The following is a 17,184-nucleotide window of genomic DNA, read 5'->3' on the forward strand; positions in this document are numbered from 1 at the left end:
TCGCGGATAATAGTAAACTGTGTTTAGTTCTTGGATACCTGAGTTTTTTGGATTCCAATAATTTCCGAATTGCCGTCACCACCTGACATCACGTGAACATATTCCCAAGGATGTTACCTGACCACGGTTAAAGTTTGATTGGATATCTCACCCTAAAGGTAAGCTAATTATAAGAATAGGTACCTTTCGAGATAGTATTATTATGTTTCGGAAAATTAGATCTATAACATTTAGAAAAGTAACAACTAAGTTGACGCGATCAATTGTGAGAATTTGATCTTTTTCTCTGACGATTAATTTCCCTAATTATTGTATTACGATGACAGGTTATAATTGTTTATAGCAGAGCTTCTAGTTGTCTAGTTTGGCATATAGCTTTCCATCGGAATTATAGTGAAATATTAATAGATCAACGTTTAATTTACTTACGACAAGTTTAATAGGACGATACAATGATTTTAAATTGATTTATAACATGTATGCAGAAACACAATATGTTGTATTTCTTTCTCCGAACAGATAGTTACTAAAATTGAAAGTACAATGTGTTATTGTTACTTCTAACATTACAATGACCTCTTAGATTACTTTAACAAATTAATTAAAAAGAAAGTTATTCGTACGAAAATTGAAGTGTTGTGTATACACAGAGTCCATGCTAAAACGAACGCTTATTAAAATAACATTTTAGATTCGGCTAAAATTTAAGTATATGGTAATCTTTAATAATATTTAAAGATATTTAGAAGAATTTTTCTAAACTTAAAATTTCCGATTTTATGTACAGCTCGCGATTAAGCCGTGACAATTTTTTAGGGAATACTGTACAATGTTTCTGTCATTTCGCGGCCACAAAACATTACAATGGGGACATATTTTTTAAAAACTAAATAACACAGTACCCTGCATCATATATTTCGTATATTATTTCGTAAACTTAACGACTACTTAACAAGTTGCGTATACACTTATGAAAATAAAATTCTACTAAAAAGGAAAAGGAAATAGAAGTATAAGGGGAGATCATTGTACAAATGGGTAAACTATATTCTGACTCGAATCTAACGGGTGCACGTGAAGAATGGTACGAGGAGTTTGATTATTCTTGTACATGCGACAGCAAATCCTCAGTGTTAGGAAGTAAACAATTTCCACCAGCGAAAGGAAACTAAAGCCCATGAAGAGTCCCAACAAGCCACCCGTACTCGCTGTACACAAAGAATTGCATAATTAAACCCTCGAGGCTTTTCCGATCCGGGCTTTTTCAATTAAAATTATTATCGGCTTCTGGGTGTAAGTGGCGTCTTTTTGGGAAATAATTCCGATATTCTAGGAGTAGAAAAATTATTTTCGGGGTGCAACAGTTTTGGTCGCTCAAGGTCACTTCTCCGACTGTACAACACCACACTAGATACAATTTTAAATTTTCTATTTTTTTAAAACAATGAGTGGGGTGTAAGAAAGAGATGAGAATCGATGTGGGGGTAGCCGCTCAGTGGCCTTACGCGACTAATGCTTTCTGTTTCGAGGTGGCTGCTTCAGGGGTCTGAAAAAGTACTTCAACAAAAAGAAAGGCCGATCAGATTACTGAAATATTATCCAGGCCCTATCCAGGTCATCGGCGAGTTTTTTCTTCGCGTACTTAATATTCAAACAGGAGTCCTCTTTGACGTACTTACAGAGGAATTCCGTGAATCCGAACAGCTCGTTCTTCATGTATTTGGTGAACTGAGACTCAACGAAGAACAGATGTACCACTGCCATATTTTCACTGTTAAAAGAGAAGGAATTTCAATTGCGATCGAATTCGTGCTTAAGTTTATCAGTGTGTATCTTGACGGAGGACGACATTACGTGAAATATTGCTTGCTGTTCTTTACGTAGTTCTCGGCGATGTTGAAGTTCGGTACTAATTTACTCTGGGAAATCTCAACGTTATAATTGATCTCGAAGCAGCCCGGATAACAGTTACAGCTAGGTCTGTAAAATAATAGCGTCTTCAACTTTGAACTTTACCGCCTCCCCCTTCAAAAGGTGTCTTCGCGGAAGATAAAACGGACCACTCACGTTTCCGAAGCGTTTATAGAAGTTATGCCACTCTCGTCGTCGTAAAGTTTCACTTCCATTGCTCTTCGAGCATTCGTCGCGCATGCATCGTCTTTCTTCTCGCAGATCGGCGTGTTGGAGGACTCTGCTAGCGAATAGTAAACATTGCTGAACCATTGAGTCACGGTTCGCCTCTCCATCAAAATAAAGAAGCGTTACGTACTAAATATTTAAGAACAAAATTCTATGCAAGGTGTTTCAGGTATAGAGACATCTCAAAATATTACAATTTACGCAAATATATTAATTTTAACGATAGAGTGATTGGTCATGGATTTATCTCGTTAGTTTTCAATACTCGAAGTACGTTGTTTGTCTTTGAATAATTACAAAAAGGAACGAACTTAACGACAAGTTCAATCGGACCTGAGAATTCATTGTTAGATATTTATTTTCTTAATTTATGCAATCCTTTATGAAATTGAAAATTACTTGGCATATAGTATTGGACGCAGTGGCAAATCTTTTGGGTGAAGTTCGCCTCACACTCCAGAACGCAGTTTCTCTGTGTGTAAGTTCTGTAGTAGCGTAGCTTTCTCTCCGACGTGAAGAAGCACTTCCTCTTCCTCTGGGGAACAGAGATTATCGACTTGCTGGCGGTCGATAACCGGGGCGCTACGATTACTCTGGTCTCCTCACCCGGGGTTACGGTGAACGCGAATTCTGCTATTTTCGGGGTCTCTACCGGATTGTGGAGCAACATCTGCGAAAACACTTCTATTCTTTGGCAAAATACCGTGCCATTTTCATCTTTGCGCGTTTTATATGTATTACACCTAAATACAAAATCCGAGCTTAACGAATAAATGGTCCGGTCGCGAAGCGTTCACGGTTTTATCAAATATTAGGAAATACTTCGTAAAGGGGGCAATGCAATCGAGATTGAATCCTTTAACCTTTACGATACCGAACACTTCTGACGAATATGTACGTGTGTCTATGGCGCAATTCGATGCTGAATAGGTTTCCGTGCACGAAATGAAATTCTTTTAAATACGAGCAACCTCTTTCCTAGACACCCGCCTTGTTTTTGTCTTTTTAGTAGCTGGAAGGTCACACTTCCCATTACGCATGGTTCACCGCATGGTAGATTGTTTTCATTTCGGTTGAGAAGCATATTATGTTAGTGTGGGATGCGCACACCGAACACACATCAGCAATGCCTTGTGCCATGCTACTGAGACAAAGTGGGGGAACTGTCTAAACTCACGGAGCTTATGATGAGCAACAGTGATTTGAATGAACAAGAACACGAGTTTCACTTCATCATTGCCCGATTACAACCTGTCCATGTCCTGTTTACTCCGGTCACAAAACTTTGAATAATATTTCGATATTTATACTCGGATTACGATCGTGTAACGGTTGGAAACGAATTGTACCTTGAAGCCTACACTGGCAGTGGACGAACAATAATACTCTTTAATGTCTGCATCGAGGACCAAAGTTAAACCATAGAATTGTCCAGCGCCGTACGGCCTCCATGGTATAGAATCAGCAACCACATTTTCGTCGTAACCAGTTTCGGGGTTCCAATCGATGCTATTGAACGGATACGTGATGTTGAGGTCGACCCAGTCTCGTCTAAAAGATACATTGAAACTGCTACATTGATTACTCTAAATTGAATTAGAGTAAAAGTTACTTCTGTTGAAAACAATAGAGTCTAGGTTTAATTTAAAGGGAAAAATAGATTTCTCGTTCTAGATTTCTTCGATTACACATTCGTCTACTATTCTACTACAAATTGGCTAGCCATTATGTTTTCAGATTCTTCTTTTTGAATTTCAATATTCGAACATGGAAGAATTCCAACATCCAAGAATTCCAAGAATTCAAAAATCATTTTTGAAAAACTGTGCCATGAATTGAGATATTTGACTTTTATCGACAAATTTTCCCCCCCTGATCCCATCACTAGTCAGAAAATATTGGGCGCTCAAGGGCACTTGAGTAGCTATCCCCGCCACACTGTCTGGCTAGTTGCCAACTTCACCTCTCGTTCCTTCGCTTCGCCCACCATTGTGTTTGAAGGACAAACGTAAACCTGAGACAAAACGCTCTGTTTTCCTTTAATAAATTTACCATAGGGAAAATATAATAATATCAAGCGACCCATATTTTCTGCCTAATATGCTACTCGAAGGTAACGATCGTTTGTAAATACTGCCTTAACTCGCGCGAAAATTACTCACGCATTGTAAAATAAGTATTTCTGGTGAACAGAGTTGAAGTTGCAACATATTCCCTCGTCAGTCATTGTAGGATTGAAGATCTTCTCGCAATCCGTTATGTTCCCATGCCACTGGCACAGGTGCAACATATCCGGGCAGGACTGAGATACCTGTCAGTGAATAAACGTTGTATGAAAATATTAATATCGATGAAAATGCGAATTTGGAAATGAGAGTTTCAAATCGTGTAATTCCGTAGAAATAAATTCGTTCAATTTCTTCGATCTTTTTACGTTATTCGTTCAATATTGAAGACGATGCGTTTCGACGACTCTTGGTATAGAAACGCAAACTTTAATTCAAGGACAACTGTCTGGAAGGATATCTGTACAGATCTTGTTTACGGTAATACAAATAAGCACGTTATATTAAGTACAGGATACACTGTTCTATCCGTACAGCGTGCAAGTGTATCGTAATACGTTACGTACATTGATCATAAAATGCAGCATGCTGTTCCATTTTATCGCGCTCTCGTCTAGATTGAAGGCCGTGAAGTTGGTTTCGAAATTGCACCTGTCTTCCAGTAGAAGTTTCTGACGTGCGTCGTTCCTAGCGTTAAACGTTTTATTTTAATCGTCGTCGTTTCTCCTCTCTTTTTTCTTTTTTATTTTTATTTCTTTCTTTTTTTTTTTTTTTTTTAAATATTGCGCGATTACGGTGACGTCGTAAATAACGTAGGCCACGTTTATCAGTGAATTATAATTTTACTCGTGTATCGACGTTTTTTTACGGATTGCTCACCCAGCATTTATGCGCGCCGCCTCGCTATTTTTTACGTTGTTCATGTTGCAAATGGTGACAGAGGGAAACGGGAATTCGTCCAGGGACACAGATTCGGGGCTCAAGGAGATGATGATCGGCGTCGAGACCCACTTCCGATACAGAAACCAAATGTAATAACTGGCGGTTAAAACCGCGAGGGTGAACGAGATTATCCAGAAGACTCTGGAGGAGAAACGTTAACGTTCATGGTGTTGCGAAATCGGGTATTCTCGGGTCGATATTGAACGGTACAATAAGTTTTAAAATTTATTCAACACGCCAACAATCCCGTGTGTGTCATTTATACAATCTCATGCAGTGTGTATTTTATTATAGTTTGTTATGCATGCTTTGGGTTCCACGTTGAATAACTCATTGCGTACATTTGTATCATGCAGACCACAATACGGTGTGTATACTCGGAATAGTATAGGGTATAGTGGGGGAGGGGGGCAACCACTCTTGACCTTGAGTCAGTATTTCTTGCGCCATAGAATAATGACGAAGCTAAGCGTATTCCCGTGAAGTAAAATAAATTTATTATAAAAATTATATAAATATAATAAAAAAATTTCCAAAAGAATTTTTTCTTTCTCACATGAGATATTAAAAATTAATTCTACTAGAAAATAAATTAAAAAAAAAAAAAAATCTAACACTTAAAGATGATAGAATAAAGCAATGAAAATATCAATTCACATTGGAGTTCGGTATTTCTTGTCATTGTTAGCATTCACGCCGCATTAAACGTGTTGAACAGAGACCTGGTTAACTGAAAGTATAAATAATTACCTTTCGATGATCGTCAGATTCGAGTCGCCGACGTAACGTAAACCGTGAAGGGTACTGTTCGTGCAGTATTGCTTGAGGACATTTTTTATATCTGGATTTTTTAAACACTGCTGCATACTTTCCTTTTTCCTAATGTTACGGTATCTTTGGTTATTGATATTTATTAATTTATTCTCGTTCCTTAGCGTACGAAACTTTTTATTCCGATCAGAGCATTGATAGCACAAATTACCTTCTGCTCTTATCATTGTCGTGATCATAATGTTGCGTCGTAGCGAGATCTCTCTTCGATATAGCGTTCTTGTTGGATCTCGATCTTAATGTCGTGTCCCTTGACCGGTACATAATCTTGCACAGTATTTATTTCGTATGAAATCTTACTAATCGTATAATAATTTTCAATTGAATTTCTTACTAGTTAACTGTCTTTTTTTTTTAGAAAAAAATCTTTTCGAACGGAAGACTGACATAATTTGATAATATATGTATTCCAAGAGCTTCGAGGAATAGCAACAAATATTTCTATGGTATTTCATATAAAGTCGTATTCAAAGTCGTATTACGATAAACTAATGAACTTGGACCGATATTACCATACGAGTGGAATGTATCTTTCAATGAAAAAAAATAAATAAATAACCGTGAACATTTCTTAACTTACGTTTCTTTCTGAAACGCAAATATAACGGGTGAATCAATTTATTGTCAGGGTCATATTGCTTTTTTTCTTTTCGACTGAAAAAATACATTCAACTCTCCGTGTACTTTACAGGTGACGTCTAGAGAAATTCATCGGTGCATTACGGTACATTTATATCAACTACCGTGAACCTTAATGCATCAAACGAAATTATGAACGAACGTTTCGTCAGACGTTCTCAGTTAACAAATAACCGACGGAATCACCTTCACAGAAGCTGGCCGCACTTTGAAGTTGTCCCGTGTGACGTACCCTTCCAGTCGTTGGGGCGGTTTATACGGATTCTGCAAATGAAGAGTGTTGATCGAGTAGGGTATATTCAAATCGTGGTCCCTCAAATAATTCAGCGTTGCCTTATCGGCCGTCCTGTAAGAACTTTCGACTGGGGTTGCCTTGTTCTCGTTGTGATCCGTTTTCGAATAATCGCGATAATAGAGCTTGATCGGCATTGCATCGACGTCGCGGTGCTTAATGCTTCTCCGGAGACTTCTCCTCTAACGCTACAAAGGATCCACGATCGAAGTTGTCGCCAGTTCAAACGAGGAAAATAAAAAAATAAATATCTCGAGGGAGCGACGAACCAGATCGGTTTAACTTTGCGAAATTTGTCAAGTTCCGTTCGCGTGAACGAAACGCCTCGTTTCGAAAGTCCCTGTGCACTTTCAGTCAGCCTCGCGAAGGCGAACCCCTCGTTTGGTCAGAAAATATTTTCACGCAATTAGGGTGACCGGGGAAGTGTGTCGGCCCTTGTAAACTATCGGTGAACGATGCCTGTCAACCGACTGGGGTTGAACGCTAGAATGGACATCCTTTTAACGTCACCGGACGAGATATCCTCACGTGCCTTGTTGCCTTTAGCCCCTCCCCCCTCCCCGTGCATGCGTAAACCCTCCCTCCTGCGATGACACCGATAATTACAGACGACTGTTTTTTATCGTTTCCAGTTGAAGGAGATCTTTCAGCTGGCCAAAAGGATAGAGGAGTGTACTCGACCCAACCGGGACTCTCCATTCACTCGTTTCGACCTTCTTCGTCGAAAAAGCGTAAACAACAAGTGCGATTACGAATTAATTGCATTAGACTCCCCTTCGAAGTAACCGAGGGTTATCTTTGTGAGAAGTTAGGTCGTTCGAGTGGGAGATCCTTTAACATTAGAAACTCATTTGTATGTGTATATATAAATATAAAGGGGAACGGGAAAGGGGAAATTAATTTACGAATATAATTAGTTCACTGTGTCGACAATTGTTACCGGATATTGGTTAATATGGTTAATTGGTTAATATCGATATAAAAATAATAATTGTACAAGACCAGCGTTGATAATTCAGTAATTTAGAAAAAAAGATTCGAAATTGATTAAATTCTCCCTTTTGGTAGTCTAGGGTTTATTGTTTTTAAATATTCATTAAATGTTTGGAAGGGCACTAGGGGAGCGTGTTATTTCATTGTAGGTTTATTTCGATCTTACAGTCGGTATAAAATTAATTAGCTATTCAAGGTTAACTTTCTCCATTATGGATTACGCTAGACGCAACACTCCACTTTTATCAATTTAACGACCAACAACGAAGATGAAATTAAAATTGAAGTACATAGGGCCAGTTAATTTTGTTCCGATCGTGGTTATCGTTACGGTTCTAAACACTTCTTAAGAACGGAGGACTTTTCCATGTAAGGAAAGAAGAGTGCAAGGTCGACAAGAGAGCATACATAGTTTATGTTGTCAATTCTGTGTACAGCTGGGCTTTCACGATCTTCCAATAAGATAAGAAAAGACGTTACGAGCACGTTGACGGTCATTTAGCATTACGCGACGATTACAGTCGCGAACCGCCTATTGAAAATGTTAATTATTCTTCACGCCCGTTCAATAGAAACGTTTCGTGACTGCGTCTAATGGTAGCCCTTAACACAGTTGCACGATAAACAACGCCTTATCGATATTAAACGTGGCACACGTGACTTGATCACACGGCTATATAGATGTCTAAGACTAGGAAACAACACGGTGGTAACGAAAGTGGGAGTATTTCGAAACGAACTTTAGCCATAAATTTCGTGTTATTTTCATGAGAAACATTGATCAATCATCGGCTTCTAAGACACGAAAAATAAAATAATTTCAAAATTTAGCCATAAAGTTCTCGATATGAAAAATGATATATTTTTATAAAGTTCTTTAATTGTCTTTTTAAATAATGTGTAAATTAATATTCTGGTGTGTCCTTTTGATGAAAAATTGTTCTTTGTTAATTTCACCGACAACTGTCCCTATTTTTTGAAATTTCATATGCAAGTGTGATAATCAAATTTCTATTACGATGGCTGCAATGTGTTAAAAAATGTATGCAGCAATTATCCACTTTGTGGAAGTCCCATTGTTAAGTACATTTACTTACCTTATCAAGCTTCCAAGTAAATATTACCCTCAGGACTTAGGAACACGAGAGCTGACATATGTATTAAGTACAAAGTTTAATAAAGCTTATTAAATGCTGAGCTAGATCTAATTTATAAGATAGAATGGAAAGACATATGGCCTTTGAAACTGCATTGACACTGAAGAGTTTCTACTAGGTCAGCATTGTTTATTTTATGTTAATAGCGTTATAGAAGATAACAATGATTGTACACTACAAAGGAAAACAAATTTTTTAAACTTCACACTGTTTCATCTAATTAATGATACATTCACATATTTTTAAATTATTCTGACCTATTCTTGGTAATGTATCAATGCTACAAATTAATATTTGTAGCATTTGTCTAATGATAAATAACATTACTATTAATTTTGTTTCATTTCTGGATATATTTCTAAGTAAATGTTATGAACCTGTAAACAAGTGTTTTGTTTGTCTAAAAATTTGTAAACATATTAATTGCAGAAAATGTCGCAGAAAAATAGAAAACGGAAGTTGGAGGGGGAAGAGCAGTCAATAGTTGACTGGGAGCAGGAAAATATTTTCCTAGGTGAAACAAGAAATGAAATGGAATCCATGTGGGAGGTACATAGTTCTATTATTAGTGCTGCCCCTGAACTTTTCATAACACACAAAGTTTTATAAAATCGCTTATGTTTCAGCTTCCACAAATATTTCACTTTCTTCACCTAGCAAGGGAAGCTCTAAACATACCTCATTTATCCATGTATGAAATGGAACGCATGCTTTTAGTACCAAGAGCTTCAAAGCAGTTGGCTAATATCATGACATCCTTATTAAGGTAAAAAGATACATAATCCAATTAAATGTTTAAAATAAAATGAACAGGAAAGTGTCAAGTTTGTGATAAAGTTCTTTATATTTCTTAACTTCAGCTCTCCCATCACCAAAGCAAAATTGAGGAAGATACCACCCATGCCATATGAGTTCTGGACAAACATTTTAGCCTACAAATTAAAAAGCTGGTTCAAAATTTATGAGGGAAAACATCGGGATGCAGTAAAAGTAAGCATTTACCATTATTATATTATTAATGTTATTTAATCAGGTTAAAGTATTGCAAAATGTTGTACAACAAATCATTTCACAGAATAGTGTGTTTTTATGTATAGATCACCATTATGCGTCACAGACAAGAAATGTGATCAAAGATTTTTAGGTTCTAGAAACCATTGGTGTTGAGCCAGAATTCTGGAACATTTTCCCTGATGCTCCTCTGCTGAATGGCAAAGATTTTGAGGAGCTAACTTTCAAACAAAAAGTCTGGCTTCTGAAAACAGTCTGTGATACAGTCATGGTACGATAAAAAGAATTATATTAGCTCTAAAAGAACAAATATTTATTACAGATCCACCTTTTCCTCTAATTTCTTTTTACAGTAATTAAGAAATTGGAGTAACTAATACTTAATATAATCTTTTACCATACAGTGACCCAGTTATTTATTCCTGTGCTACATAAGCTTTTAACAAATTCTAAACACTAAATTTAAAATCAATAACTTTTGTTTTCATAATGTGAATAAATAAATACATTAAACTTCTATTTTTAAGAGATCAAATTTTTTAGCACACTCGGAAAACTGTGCAAGAGGAAATTGCTAAGCAACCATGGGAAAACCAGTTTGAAACCCTCTTAGGAACTGATCGCTATGGAGCAAGATACATTTATTTCCCACAATTTCTTAATAGTGATCTACGAATCTATAGGCATTGTCTTGATAATAAAATTCTATCTGCAGTAAAGGTAGTATGCACTAAAAATAAATTGTTCAATCCTCACCATATTATGTATTTTCTTATCAATTGGATTATTATTCCAGCCTATCAAGCCAAAGTCGGAAACAAATACGGAAAATAAAGTTCTGAAGGCGACTGACTTAGTGAGGAAAAGAGCAAAATATAAAAAGAAAAAAACACGATGGAGCACTGGCATGGCTTCAAAATCGAGAAAGAAAGTAAATAAATGCATTGAAAAGGATCTAAACGACTGCAAGTGTACTAGCGACAGCGCTACGGGCTCCTTAATTAATGAAGATACAAATCTGAGTAGTACAAGCACCTGTAATAATAATAATAATAACAATAATAATAATAATAAAATTAATTTAGACACTATCAATGGGAAAAGGTCGAGAAGTTTATCAAAGTGTTCGGAAATGAGTACAGAACCTGATAAAACACACTGTAAAAATATAAAGACGAGTGGTTACGACACAAATAGTTCAGCCGAAACGTTTTCTGACACAAGATCAGCTGAAAGAATGTTCAAAGGATTCTCGAAAAGCAGTAGTAGCAAATGTAATATAGAAATACTTAGCGGAATATTAAGTAATTTGAAGTCTGAAGTGAGTGAAGAAAAGGGGACAGATGATGTTAATGCATCATCAACGCATACCTCACAAGCCAAGTTAGAATTAAACCCAATGAGACAATATTTAGATCCAATGGTTCTCTGTACAGGTAAAAGCGAATCTGTCGATAATTTGTCTAGTATTTCAAAGACTGATGATGAGAAATTAAATGAAATTATCAGCGCCGAATGCTTAAAGTTGAGTGATAAAAATTCAAGTAACTTTCACACAGTTAGAGAGACGCACCAAATATCAACCATATCAAAATCTGACGATGAAAAGTTAAGTGAAACCAGAACCGATCAGAGCACACCAGAAGATACCGCTAGTCTTATTGATGAAACCGAGGAAGATAGAAGTATAAAACAAAATAAAAGGTTTGTTAAAGAAGAGAAAGAAAATAATCTGAATACTAGAGACAGAAATGTAGCAGAATCAGATCAAACTAGTAAAAGTATGGATAACAACGAGATAGAATCTGATGACGACAATGATCTTTCTCTAAGCGAATTGAGAAGGATGTTGCAGAAAGAAGCAATGGAGGATGATTTCTCTTTTGACGAGGACAGTGAAATCGGATATAACCTTCGAAAAATGAAGAACGACAAAACGAATGGCTGGACACAAGAAGTGGAGGATTTTAATGAGATGTTATTGGAACTCGGTGTTTCAAAATTTCAACTTGTAGCTGACAGCATTAGTTCATTAAAGGACCTCATATCTACTTTCTTACAAAAGAGTAGTCCAAGTGCCGATACCGATGATGACGTACGTAATTCATTTTTCATTTTCAATCGCATTGCTTTTTGTTATTTGAACTCAAGAATGTTCGCAAACATTTTCACGGTTGAATTTATTTCACCGGTATCGAATTTCATTCTCTAATGAAACTTAAAATATTTATATTTATCATTACATCCTCATGGCAATGTTATCAAAGGATCAATAAAGTTTTTCTAGTGAAAATAAGTCCAAACATGACCACAACCGTATTATTTTTAATTATGCATAAAATGATACACTTCTGAATCCATTGATAATACTCATGAAGATATAATGAAAAGTATACAAAATTTTATATTGCGTTAGTGAGATTAGAAATTTCGGCCTATATCGCTCTTTCTCGATGTTGTATCCCATTCACTGTCCTCTTCGGGAAGCCCGTTTGAGTTTCACCAGTTCCGAGAAAAATTTTCTACCGATCCTCGACTCAATGCAGCTGGCGGATTCGATTTTTCGTCTTTTAACGAAAAATTATCACATTAGCTTCAGTATTTCAAGCACCATCAATCTGCAAAAGTCCATTACAAAGTGAGTGTCACAATTGGGGATCTATCCTTGTAAGAGAAAGATAGTGTGCTTGCCGGTTTGCGCTTTCTATTTAAAAAAAAAAGAAACAGTCGGGCTGGAAGAAGAAATGAGAGATACAGGGGCAAAGGAATAGTGCAGTCTACACTTGTGTCAGTATTTATGTTAAGAATGCCGTATTCTACTATATAGATATGTTTACCTATAATGATGGTTTGATTTGACCTCTGATATTTTATTACTGTTTACAGTAATCATGGACAAAGGCTTCAGTTACTTTTAAAGTATTGAGCTGACATCATCAAATACATTGTAACATTAATTTTCAAAAGTTGTTGTGCATTTTAAATTAGTTGGAAAGTAAAATAATGCTTTGCATAATATCCCGGCTAGGAACCGCGTCAGGACATCTCGCGGGGAGCTAGCGTTGCACAAATTACGTCGTTATCTATCTCCAGATCACTTACCTTTGTTTACTTCGGGACGAAAGTAAGATACATTTAAAGCATAAGAAACAGTGGGAGCAAGTAAGACACAGTAAAGTGGCAGGTATAACTACTGGACATTGTGAGAGGCATTGTTGTAAGTTGACCCAAATGAATATTTATTTTGTAATCAAATACTAATGAATATATAAGCAATTAGAAATATGTAAAAGCAAAATCATTGCATTACGATTGCATATAAGAAACATAAACAATTTGTTTGATGAGGCAGGAAAAAAATACAACTGTCTGACAGAATCAGTAAATAGTTAGAGAAGTTAAAAAATTTCTTCTTGAAATTTGTCTCTTATCTATTAAAATTCAAGATGACAACTTAAATACCGACGCAAGTGTATTCCTCAATCATTCAGATCAGTCTAATTGACTTAACATTTAATATAACAGCGGATTGGTATTCTTTCAGAATGAGCCAATTCCTCTGTGTGAAGTGAAACTGGCCAAGAAATTGTCATCTCTACTGAATTCTTTAAAGGAAATGGAACCAGCTTTGCGTGACTCGATAAAAAAAGCCAGAACAAGACTCCAGAAGGAACTAGGCAAATTAAAAGCCGGGTATATTTATTTTTATTCCTATCAAAGCACATACTGTAATAATATTGGTAACATAAAATTCTATCAGTACCATTTATTTCATCACATTAAGTTAATCTGGAAATAAGATAGTGTTTTTAAAATATTAAGAATATACTGAATGTTTTTGATCATGTCTTTAGAAAGAAAGTCAATTGCTGATAATAGCAATTTATTTTATCTCATGATACTGGGTGGAAAAAAACTTGTCCATAGTATCACAAATGAATGAATACTGCCCTCAGAGAGACAACTGGGAGTTGTACACTGTTGTATAGTCCAAATCGTTGAGACGACAAGTTTTTTGCCGCCCGATGTACATAAATTTCATAAATTAAAGGTTCATCACACCTGAAATCTCTCAGAATTGCTACAATCTATTTATGAACAATAAAGTGGAATTCAACCACATTATTTCAGTAACATTGGTTTCTTTGTCGAGCAGACAAGATGCTGTATGTTGTAGCAGTGTGGAGTGTCAGGACTCATCTGGGGAGGGTGTCGGCTCTAATTGGTGGGTTCTTGGATCGCAGGGCTATCCACTGCCAACTCCCGGAGATGCACCGATTCAAACGTTACCGCAGTCTACCTTATCCTCAGCTGGTTCCCAAAGCAGCTTCATCAAGAACGAGGAACACCAAGAGGAACGTGTCAGCCACGCAGAAGACGATAAACACGATCAACAAGAATACAGAGAGCACAAAGGTGAAAGTGTGCAAAACGAAACGCAAGGAGGCGAAGACAATAGTCAGGAAAGCGCAGGAGCTGAAGAAGAAACGAAAGAAGAGTCCAACTACAAAGAAGGTAGGAATAAAGCGTCTGATGAATATTAATGCTTCAATTTGTTGATGTCAATAAGTGGTTTATTTTGGTTATTGGAACAGAACAACAAACTCGAAGAGTATTACGAGCCCGTGGCATCTCCTCCTACACAGAACAATTTTATTCAGATGACGAGATCGAGGAGAACGAGCTGGAAGAATGGGCCAACATTGAGGCAGTCTACGCGGCTCCCAGCGCACAGGCCGGTACATCCACTCCTTACTTTGGGACGAAAGTCAAATACGCTGACAGTCGGACAAACGAGGAGGACTCAGACCAAGATTGGATTCTACCGAGCTCTCGCAAAAGGAAAAATAAACGTCCGTGTAAGTATACGGATATGCAACTAGTTTACTAAAAATATAACAAATAATTTTCTGTAAATAACGAGTATGTTTATTTTCTTCTTCCAGCTGCCAATAGAAGATTAAAATCATTCGAGCACAAGTTACAAAGTATCAAAGTTGATGAATTACAAGGAGCAGCAGAGTCAGCAGTGACTACTCCTTTGAATACGAATAATGACAAAGAAATACCTGTAGTCAAAGAAGGTCAAATATGTAAATTGGAGAACTTGACCGATCCAGAAGATTCCCATGTCAATACCATTGTAGAAAACCATGAAACTGTGGTAGAGAATTGTGAGGCTGCGGTGGAGAATCCCTTGGCTGTGGTAGAGAATCATGAACCTGTGGTTGAGAATCATGAGGCTGTGGTAGAGAATAATTCTAAACAAACAGTGCCTTCTGCTGAAGTGATCAACAATGTTGAGAATATGGAAAGTGTGCATTCAGAGCTGGATATTAAGGACGAAGGCCCGATCTATGATTACGCACCGTGTCAATCTAATAATGATTACACTGCAAATGTCAATACGAATTACATGATGGTGAAAACCGAACCTGATCCAATGAATTATTACGTGATGCAATCAAATGCTCCAACTGTAATGTCACCCAATACACTCATACAACCTGGATCAGTAGTCTCAAGTATCGTACCACCGATGCCGCAAGGATACTATGTACACGGAGGGCAAAACTATATTATTCAGAATCCACAATCCGGTTTTGTTCCTCCTCAATCATTACAACCGCCAGGGCCGCAGATGTTATCGCCTCAGCAATTCGTTAGCCATCCTGGTTATGTACCATACATGGTGGCAACAACGCACCCGCAACGTGAATTCATTGCTACGAATCCTCAATTTCTTGCTCAAAATTTACCTCGAAATCCCTCCATTCCGATTCATCCCAATCCAACTATGTCGATTAGAGCTCCACCACAAAGGTACCCAATATCGCGCCGGAATTACCCACATCCTAATGGCGCGGTTATAAGAAGCAGTATGCCAATCAGAGGAAACTTCCCACGAACCAATAACTCTAGGTCAGCGAGAAACGTGCAGCAACAACGCGGGACTCCTACCAAGGTACAGAAACCAAGGAAATCGAACATGCCTTCAGAAAATTCAAACCAATCAAAGACTACTTCTTTGATCGTTCTCAGCGATAGTGATGACGAGATCGAAATGATCATCACTAAAAAAACCGGTTCTACGGCTGACACTGGGAAAACGAAGACTACATCTCGTAGAAACACTGTTCAGTCTAGGCATAAGCCAACTGTTACCTCAGAGGTCACAGTGAGCACACCGAAAGGGTCGATACCTCAACAAATAATACAGCGTATGAGTCAAGGGGGTATCTCGATAACGCCCGTTAAACCTGCAACGCCAGTTCAGACCTCAAATACGCAATTAGTGGTGGTCGTTAATGAAACTGGAAGCCATTATGCCTTAGCACTGCCCAATGGAAGCAAGCTTATCCTCACTCCAGAACAGGTGGCGCAGATACGAGCTTCGAACGGTGGAAAGCTAATCTTGTAAAATTAAATTTTCTCCAAACGGAGAAGCAGTTTTGTGAACAAACTTTTATAGACAAATGGTAAACTCAGTAAAGTGAAGTGGATTGAGATGATAATGCACTTTGATCTCTTACACTTATGATGTACTTTTGAAGCTGATGTTCCTACAATTTATAGCGCAGAGTATGACACTCTCCTCTCCTCACGCTTGGTGAATCAATTTGTACTGGAATTTCAAAAGTGACATATTATTATTAAGGTAGTGAAATACCTTTGAAAAAGCGTAAAATTACTCATTTTTATTTTATTGTAAATTCAATGATTCAAATAAGTTACATTTAATGTGTAAAAACTTTTCTACTTGTACAATTAAAAACGACAACATAGATCTAAAAAGATTATCTGTTTTTACAAACTATCGAAACGTGTTTGTTAGTAATGCACTACTAATTTATGTTATCAAACCTGAATAACAAAAAAACATAATGCTACTATTAGTATGTGACATTTCATCGCTGGATATATAAATTATTAACATTATTTTATATATAGTTTATATGTTTTATAGTATATTAATTAAATATTGAGTAAACTAACAGGTAGAATTCATCACATGTAATGATTTTCATTGAGAGCTATGAAATTTTAAGTTGTACATGAACAACGTATTTCTCTGTAAAAAGATTTATTTTCTTGTTCCAATTAAGTGTTTGTA

General features: G+C 36.9%; 2 protein-coding genes across 12 annotated transcripts; one reads left to right on the forward strand and one right to left on the reverse strand.

The window, feature by feature from the left end:
- On the forward strand, positions 1–17,015 carry LOC143143702 (uncharacterized). 9 transcript variants are annotated; one of them, XM_076305286.1, is made up of 13 exons: positions 1–158; positions 9,489–9,608; positions 9,686–9,825; positions 9,920–10,049; positions 10,204–10,341; positions 10,614–10,790; positions 10,867–11,774; positions 11,904–12,165; positions 12,664–12,708; positions 13,615–13,763; positions 14,227–14,585; positions 14,666–14,929; positions 15,017–17,015. In XM_076305286.1, exons 2-13 carry the CDS (start codon positions 9,492–9,494, stop codon positions 16,489–16,491), a joined length of 4,164 nt encoding a protein of 1,387 aa, XP_076161401.1. In that variant the 5' UTR covers positions 1–158; positions 9,489–9,491; the 3' UTR covers positions 16,492–17,015. The 9 variants fall into 9 exon arrangements, with proteins under 9 accessions (XP_076161401.1, XP_076161400.1, XP_076161393.1 ...); XM_076305285.1 differs by having other exon boundaries at positions 10,867–11,506; positions 11,630–12,165; XM_076305278.1 differs by having other exon boundaries at positions 10,867–12,165.
- On the reverse strand, positions 900–9,134 carry LOC143143704 (pickpocket protein 28). 3 transcript variants are annotated; one of them, XM_076305290.1, is made up of 13 exons: positions 9,000–9,134; positions 6,804–6,881; positions 6,130–6,245; positions 5,898–6,026; positions 5,085–5,288; positions 4,772–4,892; positions 4,302–4,450; positions 3,489–3,690; positions 2,539–2,809; positions 2,068–2,194; positions 1,855–1,980; positions 1,680–1,771; positions 900–1,208 (listed from the first exon to the last, which is right to left on the reverse strand). In XM_076305290.1, the coding sequence occupies exons 3-13, from the start codon at positions 6,240–6,242 to the stop codon at positions 1,024–1,026; spliced, it is 1,719 nt and encodes a 572-aa protein (XP_076161405.1). In that variant the 5' UTR covers positions 6,243–6,245; positions 6,804–6,881; positions 9,000–9,134; the 3' UTR covers positions 900–1,023. The 3 variants fall into 3 exon arrangements, with proteins under 3 accessions (XP_076161405.1, XP_076161403.1, XP_076161404.1); XM_076305288.1 differs by lacking the exon at positions 9,000–9,134 and adding an exon at positions 7,179–7,230 and having other exon boundaries at positions 6,804–7,097; XM_076305289.1 differs by lacking the exon at positions 9,000–9,134 and having other exon boundaries at positions 2,068–2,191; positions 6,804–7,362.
- Positions 17,016–17,184: the final 169 nt, after the last annotated feature.

The sequence above is a fragment of the Ptiloglossa arizonensis genome, chromosome 2 (genome assembly GCF_051014685.1).
Source record: "Ptiloglossa arizonensis isolate GNS036 chromosome 2, iyPtiAriz1_principal, whole genome shotgun sequence".
NCBI lineage: Eukaryota > Metazoa > Arthropoda > Insecta > Hymenoptera > Colletidae > Ptiloglossa > Ptiloglossa arizonensis.

Bases quoted from the DNA above. Each gene is read 5' to 3' on its own strand.
- LOC143143704 (XM_076305288.1), bottom strand. From the start codon at position 7,046: ATGCCGATCAAGCTCTATTATCGCGATTATTCGAAAACGGATCACAAC. The intron at 2,810-3,488 runs GTACAATTCGTT...GTGTTTTCGCAG, and splicing joins CTGCCAGTGTAGGCTTCAAG to ATGTTGCTCCACAATCCGGT. The intron at 2,195-2,538 runs GTAATTTTCAAT...ACTATTCGCTAG, and splicing joins CGTCCAATACTATATGCCAA to CAGAGTCCTCCAACACGCCG.
- LOC143143702 (XM_076305278.1), top strand. From the start codon at position 9,492: ATGTCGCAGAAAAATAGAAAACGGAAGTTGGAGGGGGAAGAGCAGTCA. The intron at 9,826-9,919 runs GTAAAAAGATAC...TCTTAACTTCAG, and splicing joins ATCATGACATCCTTATTAAG to CTCTCCCATCACCAAAGCAA. The intron at 14,930-15,016 runs GTAAGTATACGG...TTCTTCTTCCAG, and splicing joins AAGGAAAAATAAACGTCCGT to CTGCCAATAGAAGATTAAAA.